The 6,892-nt window shown below is 51.3% G+C and overlaps 1 protein-coding gene across 1 annotated transcript; it reads left to right on the forward strand.

Annotated features, from left to right (window-relative positions):
- The first annotated feature begins 208 nt into the window (after nt 1-208).
- On the forward strand, nt 209-2,989 carry CUNH11orf91 (chromosome unknown C11orf91 homolog). Its single transcript, XM_012452312.2, has 2 exons — nt 209-790; nt 2,736-2,989. Exons 1-2 carry the CDS (start codon nt 295-297, stop codon nt 2,819-2,821), a joined length of 582 nt encoding a protein of 193 aa, XP_012307735.2. The 5' UTR covers nt 209-294; the 3' UTR covers nt 2,822-2,989.
- Nucleotides 2,990-6,892: the final 3,903 nt, after the last annotated feature.

Genomic DNA, 6,892 nt, shown 5'->3' on the forward strand with positions numbered 1-6,892 from the left:
GCAGAGCCAGAGCGAGGCGGTGGGCGGAGTCGAGGGACAGGAGGCGGAGGCGAGCCCGGGGGCGTGGCTTTCTCGCTGCGGGGCGCGGCCGGCTGCCGGTGGGCGAGGCCACGTTCCGGGGCGTGGTCGCCCGGGCTTTGGAACCCCGCCTGTTCGGGGACGGGGCTGAGGCGAAAGGGTGGGGCCGCGCTCCGTCGGGGCGGGGCTTGTGGAACCTCGAAACCCCGGTGACTCGGGACTTGAGCGCGCGTCTCCCGGCGCGGGGTTCCTCCCACGCAGACCCCCATTCAAACGATGCCGAAGGAGCGGCGCGGCAGTCGCAGCCGCAGCCCCACCATGAGCCAGCGGTCGGCTCCGCCCCTCTATTTCCCGTCCCTCTACGACCGCGGCATCTCTTCAACCCCGCTCAGCGACTTCAACATCTGGAAGAAGCTCTTTGTGCCGCTGAAGACGGTCGGGGCGCCGGTGGGCGGGGCTGCGGGAGCCAGGTCCCTGCCCCAGGCGCCTCCTGTCCCGGCGCCTCCGCCACCACCCAGCCTGGTTCCCCCCAGCGAGCGCCCCGGGCCCCCGCCCTGGCCCTCTGGCCTGGCCGCCATCCCCTACGAGCCTCTGCGCTTCTTCTATTCGCCGCCGCCGGGGCCCGAGGTGGCTGTCTCGCCTCTGGCCGCCCGCTCCTCGACCCCCACGCTCGCCTCTGCCTCCCACCCCGAGGAGCTGTGCGAGCTGGAGATCCGGATTAAGGAGCTGGAGCTGCTCACCATCACTGGGGACGGCTTCGACTCCCAGCGCTGTGCGTGACCTCGCTGGGGCCACCGAGCCCAGCCTCATTAGCCTGCCCTGGCTCCCTCCTCCGCTCCAAGCCCCGCCCCGACATGTAGCCCCGGTTTGACTCCAGTCCCTAATAGTCCCAGATCCAAAATCTATCCCCTAGCGCTCCCTTATCCTGGACCTCAACCGACTCCTCCCCCCACCACAGATCTGAACTTAATAGCCCGTTAGTCCCAAACTCTATCCTCCCTCCATCCTAAACCCTTTGGGTAACCTGGACTCTGAGCCTCCACACCTGGAACTCCATCCCCCACCACCTCGTTCTAAACTTTAATCCTCCTGCATAGTCATCCCCCTACCCTGTACTCTGGAAGTCCACCCACCACAGACAGTCCCCAAGCTTTAATGTTCGGTCTTAAACAGGGGCTCTCCATGGGGGAAAAGGGAAGTAGAGAACTGTCAGTGGGAGAATCTATCTGTAGGGGGAGGTGGGGATTGTGCAAGGCCCACAAGGCCCAAGGCCGTTCCCTGGGCAGCTTTGGGACACTTCACCTTCTCAATGCTGTAGGGCAGACCCCCAGGGACGCTATGGCCCTGGTGCCTCCGGGAGTTCTCTCACCAGGATTCTGGGCTGACGTTTAGCCCTGGACCAGGGCAGACCAGGTGTGCTGATGCGGGCGGGATCCCTTAACCTGCGAGCTGAATGACTCCTCCCTGTTGGAGGGTAAAGTTGTTAAATGCACTGTACTTCAAGAAGGAGCTATTGCGGCCGAAGCGGGCGTATCAGCTGAGGTCAGGAGTTTGAGACCAATCTGACCAACATGGGGAAACCCCGTCTCTACTAAAAATACAAAAAATTAGCCGGGCATAGTGGTGCATGCCTGTAATCCCAGCTACTCGGGAGGCTGAGGTAGGAGAATCGCTTGAACCCAGGTTGCAGTGAGCCGAGATCGTGCCATTGAACTCCATCCTGGGCAACAAGAGCAAAACTCCATCTCAAAAAAGAAAGAAAAAGGACTTATTGCAAAATATAACTTTCAGTAGTGGTAGGTTGTCCTGCAGACTTTGCCTCTCCCATTACTTGTTCTGGCTAAAACTCATTCCAATTTTTGTAAATCATTCCAACTATTGTATGCAATGGGTTAAATTGGCTTCCCCTGCCACATAGGGAAGAGAAGTTTGAAATAACTTAAATGCTTAGGTCCATGTGACTGTGGGAATGATCTTCAATTCATCAGACACACTGTCATGCACCCTTTCTTATAGCCATGGAAGGAAAACAATCCCTAGAAAAACTGGGCTTTGCTAAGTCCTGGATTTCTTAACTATGAATACATACATAATATGAATACATACTTAAGAAATCCAGGGGCCAGGCATGGTGGCTCGCGCCTGTAATCCCAGCACTCTGGGAGGCCAATGCGGGTGGATCATTTGAGGTCAGAATTTTGAGACCAACCTGACCAACATGGTAAAACCAAGTCTCTACTAAAATACAAAAATTAGCCTGGCATGGTGGCATGTGCCTATAATGTCATCTACCCAAGAGGATGAGGCAGGAGAATTGCTTGAACCCAGGAGATGGAGGTTGCAGTGAGCCGAGATTGTGCCGCTACACTCCAGTCTGGGCGAAAGAGCAAGACTCCCTCCCAAAAAAAAAAAAAAAAAAGAAGAAGAAGAAGAAGAAATCCAGGACTTAGGTGCAACTCTGACAATAAAATCCAGGACTTAGCAACTCTGACTATAAAAACACATGTAACTGGATGCGTTGCATGTGTTTTTACAGTCAGAACCCCTTACATGTTTTTACAGTCAGTTTTCTGTTTTTTTTTTTCTCTCCCATCTTGGATCACAAATAGGTTTAAGGTCCATCGAGGAAGCACAGTTGCTTCCCAGGAGTTTGCTTTGGAAGTGTTAGGAAAAGCCCTTATCTCTATTATGGCTAAGTTTGTTTTGCTCTCCCACAGATAAATTCCTGAAGGCGCTAAAAGATGAAAAGTTACAAGGACTGAAGCCCAGGCAACCTGGAGAGAAGTCAGCTTCTCTCTCCTGAGGAGCTGCCCACCTGAGCTTGGGCAGCCACCTCCTTAGGTGTTAGTGCTTAGATAACGTGTCCCGTTTGTTGTCATTTCAAAGATGGTTATTTTCTGTTCTGTATTTACTGCTGTTCTTGTTGCTACCAGCATGTATTTCACATACAGTGCCTGCTTTGCGTGGTAAACGTCATGGTCTCTCTCCTCTTTACGTGCTGCTGAGGGAGCTCTCTCATGGGGTCTAGAAGCTGCTGCCCAGCCAGCATTCACGATCTCCTGAGACCAGGGGAGGGAACCCCCAACACTGCCATAGTCATGCAAACCAGAACGACAGATGTGTCAGGAAGGAATCGGGAGAAACCAAGGGGAATATATATATTTGGTTTTACTGCTGTGTCTCTGCTCAGAAAGGTTCTTTGAGGACTGGAATAATGGGGGGCTGGTGTATGGGAGTGTGTGTTTTTTTTTCTCCAAACATATTTACTCCTTGGAAGTGTTTGGTGTTTTGATTTTTTTTCTTTTTTTTTTAAAAAAATGTTTTTTGGACCACAAACTCTCCGAAAATCTTATCAAAGCCCTGGCCCTTCCTAGAAATTCATATATTCCAGAAATATTTATTGAATGCTTATTTTGTGCCTAGGCACTTGGGATTGGGGATGGGGAGAGACAGACAATAATAAATAGGTAAATCATAATGTGGTATCATAGAAGATGACACGGAGGGGGGAAGCAGAATAAGGATTGCCAGGAGGGTCAGAGGAAGGCAGGGCAGAATTGTACATGGGATTTCTTGAAGAGGTATTATTTAAACAAGGTCTGAAGGAGGCTGAGGGTCAGAGCCATGTGGCATTCTAGGGAATGTTCCAGGCAGAAGGGCTAGTGCAAAAGCTGCTCCAAAGACGAAGCATGGCAGCATTTTCGAGAGCCAGCAAACAGTCCAGATGGCTGGAGCAGGAGGAGTGAGTGGGGAGTGGTCAGGGTGAATACAGAGGGGGCTCATTTGTATACAGCCTTATAGCTATGGTAGGGACTCTGGGCTTTACTCCAAGTGGGACAGAGTCATTAGACAGCTTCCAGGGAATTATAGGATCTGACTTGTGCTGCTGTGATATGAATAGACAAAAGGGTGCAAGCAAGGAGGCAGGGAAAGCAGTCGGCAGCCTGTAGTAATTAATATTCCAGCTAAAAAGACCATGCTGAGCCCGTCATGGTGGTGCGCACCTATAGTCTCAGCTACTCAGGAGGCTGAGGTGGGAAGGATCCCTTGAGCCCAGGTGTTAAAAGTTACAGTGAGCTATGATCATGCCACTGGTATGCCAGCCTGGGCAACAGAGCAAGATCCTGTCTAAAAATTAACCAAGTAAAAGATCATGCTGGTAGCAGTGAATGTGGTGAGAAGTAGCGGGCAACTGAAGCACAGAGTTGTAACCGAAGCTGGGAGAACACAGGTGGAAGAAGTTTTGGGGAGAAGGAGGAATCTAAGCTAGGGGAACACAGGTGGAAGAGGTTTTGGGGAGACGGAGGAATCGAAGCGAGGGGAATACAGGTGGAACAGGTTTTGGAAGAGGGAGGAGCACAGGTGGAACAGCTTTGGGGGAGACAATCAGCAGTTTTGTTTGGGATATGTGAAGTTTTTGGTGTCTGGTAGACCTCCTGGGAGGAAGCTGTGTAGCTGGGGCCCATATGTAAGCCTGGAGCTCAGGAGAAAGCCTGAGCTGGAGGTGTAAGTTGGGGAGTTGCTGACATGTAGGTGTATTTAAAGGATGAAGTCAAATGAAATCACCGAGGGAGTGAGGCTAGAGAGAAAGAGAATCAATGATTGAGCGTGCAGGCCCTCTCACTTAAGAGGATGAGGGGAACAGGAGGAACCTGCACCGGAGAATGAAAAGGAGTGGAGTCCGGTGTCTTGGCAGCCAAATGAGGAAGAAAGGAAGTGGTCACCTCTAACAGACAGTGCTGACAGGCCAAGTCAGGTAAGCCTAAGAATTTGCCCTTGGATTTTGCAACATGTTAGTGTGGACCTGCCAGAGCGGGTTTGGTTGAGTGACAGCGCTGACAGCTGCCTGGTGTGGTTTTAAGAGAGAATGAAAGGTGATGATTTGGAGACAGTTGGGTGTAGACCACTCTTTAGAGGAATTTAGCTGCAGAAAACCGCAGAGAACTAGAACAGTAGCTGATAGGGCAAGTGGGGATAAGAGACGGTTTTTATTAAGATGGGAGAAATAACCATAGCCTGAGTGGAATAAGCCAGTAGCGAGAGAAAGTGATGATGTGGAAGAGATCTGGGAAATTGCTGGAACGGTGTCCTTGACTGGTCAGGAGAGGTGGAGTCTTAGTCTGTTTTTTGCTGCCGTAACAGAAAACCACAGACTGGAGAACAGAAATTTATTCTCACAGTTCGGGAGGCAAGTAAGGTGGAGATGAAGGCACCGGCAGTTTGGATCGTAGTGTCTCTGCTTCTAAGATGATGCCTTGAATGCTGTGTCTTAGTTTTCTATTCTCATGGCAGAAGAGCAGGAGAGAAGAGGGAACTCACTCCAGCAAGCATTTTTAATAGCGGCATTAATTCATTCACGAGGGTTCTGCCCAGATTCGAAACACCACTTCGTAAGTCTCCCCTCCCAGTACCGTTACACTGAGGATTAAGTTTCCAACACATGAATTTTGGAGGGGACAAAAACATTCAAACTATAGCAGGGGGATCTACTTAACAGTAGAGAGATTGGCTTTTGAGGGGCGCAGAGATGGTTCATTTGTAGTAGTAGGAGCTACATCTGTGGTATGGAGGTGCAGATGCCAGTAGATGGGTAAACGGAGAGGTGGGAACCCTAGAAGTCACGTATACATGCACAGAAGTTTGTTCAGTCACCTCTGCCTTGAGGACGCAAAGGCACATGCTCACAAGACCAGGCTGGAAACCCTGAAACTGCACACAGGAAGCCAGGTGGAAACTGGCAAACCACAGAGCTTGGACCCCACTACAGGGGCAGCGGACACCTAGCTCCAGCTGGTTGTTGCCAAGGCAGGAGTGTGGGCACGGGGCCAGGTGAAAGCTGCTGGTTTCTAAATCTTAGCAATGAATTCAAATGTTTCCAAAACACTATGCAGGCCAAGTAAAATAAAGATGGAAAGTCCCCCAGACATGGTAACCTCTGCCCTATACATAGAAACCCTCCTTCTCCAGGCAGAGATCCAGGCCTTTCTGGAATCCAGATATTCCAGGTCTCTTCTCCCCAGGAAGGAGCCAGGTTTGAGCCTTAGGCTGGTTGCTACTGGGGAAGCTCCTTTGTTCTCCCAGAAAACTTCAGGCTGGCTAGGCCAGAGGGCAGGGTGGGAGTGGAGAATCTTTTTTTTTTTTGAGACAGAGTTTCACTCTTGTTGCCCAGGCTCGAGTGCAACGGCTCGATCTTGGCTCACCGCAACCCCCGCCTCCCAGGTTCAAGCGATTCTCCTGCCTCAGCCTTCCCGAGTAGCTGGGATTACAGGCATGCGCCACCATGTCTGGCTGATTTTGTATTTTTAGTGGAGACGGGGTTTCTCCATGTTGGTCAGGCTGGTCTCGAACTCCCGACCTCAGGTGATCCGCCCACCTCAGCCTCCCAAAGCGCTGGAATTATGGGCATTAGCCACCGCGTGAATAAATGAGAACAAACCAGGCATCAGGAAAACCCAGTGCAAAGCTCAGATGGAGACAAATGTCTGGCGTGGCCGTGTTTGTTTCTCTAGAGTCCCAATAGGCCTCCCCAGGCCATGCTTCTGAAAGTGCCCACCTGCTAAGTGCAAACCATGTGTGGGCACTAAGGGAGTCAATGGAGTTGAATAATTTAATTCTCACTGTCAGCTGGTGAAATAGGTACTGTTCTTGGCATGTTTTATAAACGAGCAAGCAGAGGCTCAGAGAGGGAAAGTGGCATACCCACAGGCACATGGCTAGGACATGGCAGGGCCAGGTTTAGGACTGAAGTCTGTCAAGACTACCCCAAGCTCTCCCTCAATGAGGTGCAGATACAGGAGGAGCCGGAGGTGAGTTGTAAAAAAAGCATCTGGCATTTCTTCCAGGCGCTCTCAGCCCCTTGCAGCCCTCAGGTGTC

This window comes from Aotus nancymaae, unplaced genomic scaffold (assembly GCF_030222135.1).
Source record: "Aotus nancymaae isolate 86718 unplaced genomic scaffold, 86718_ANA_hifiasm-v0.15.2.pri h1tg000059l, whole genome shotgun sequence".
Lineage (NCBI taxonomy): Eukaryota > Metazoa > Chordata > Mammalia > Primates > Aotidae > Aotus > Aotus nancymaae.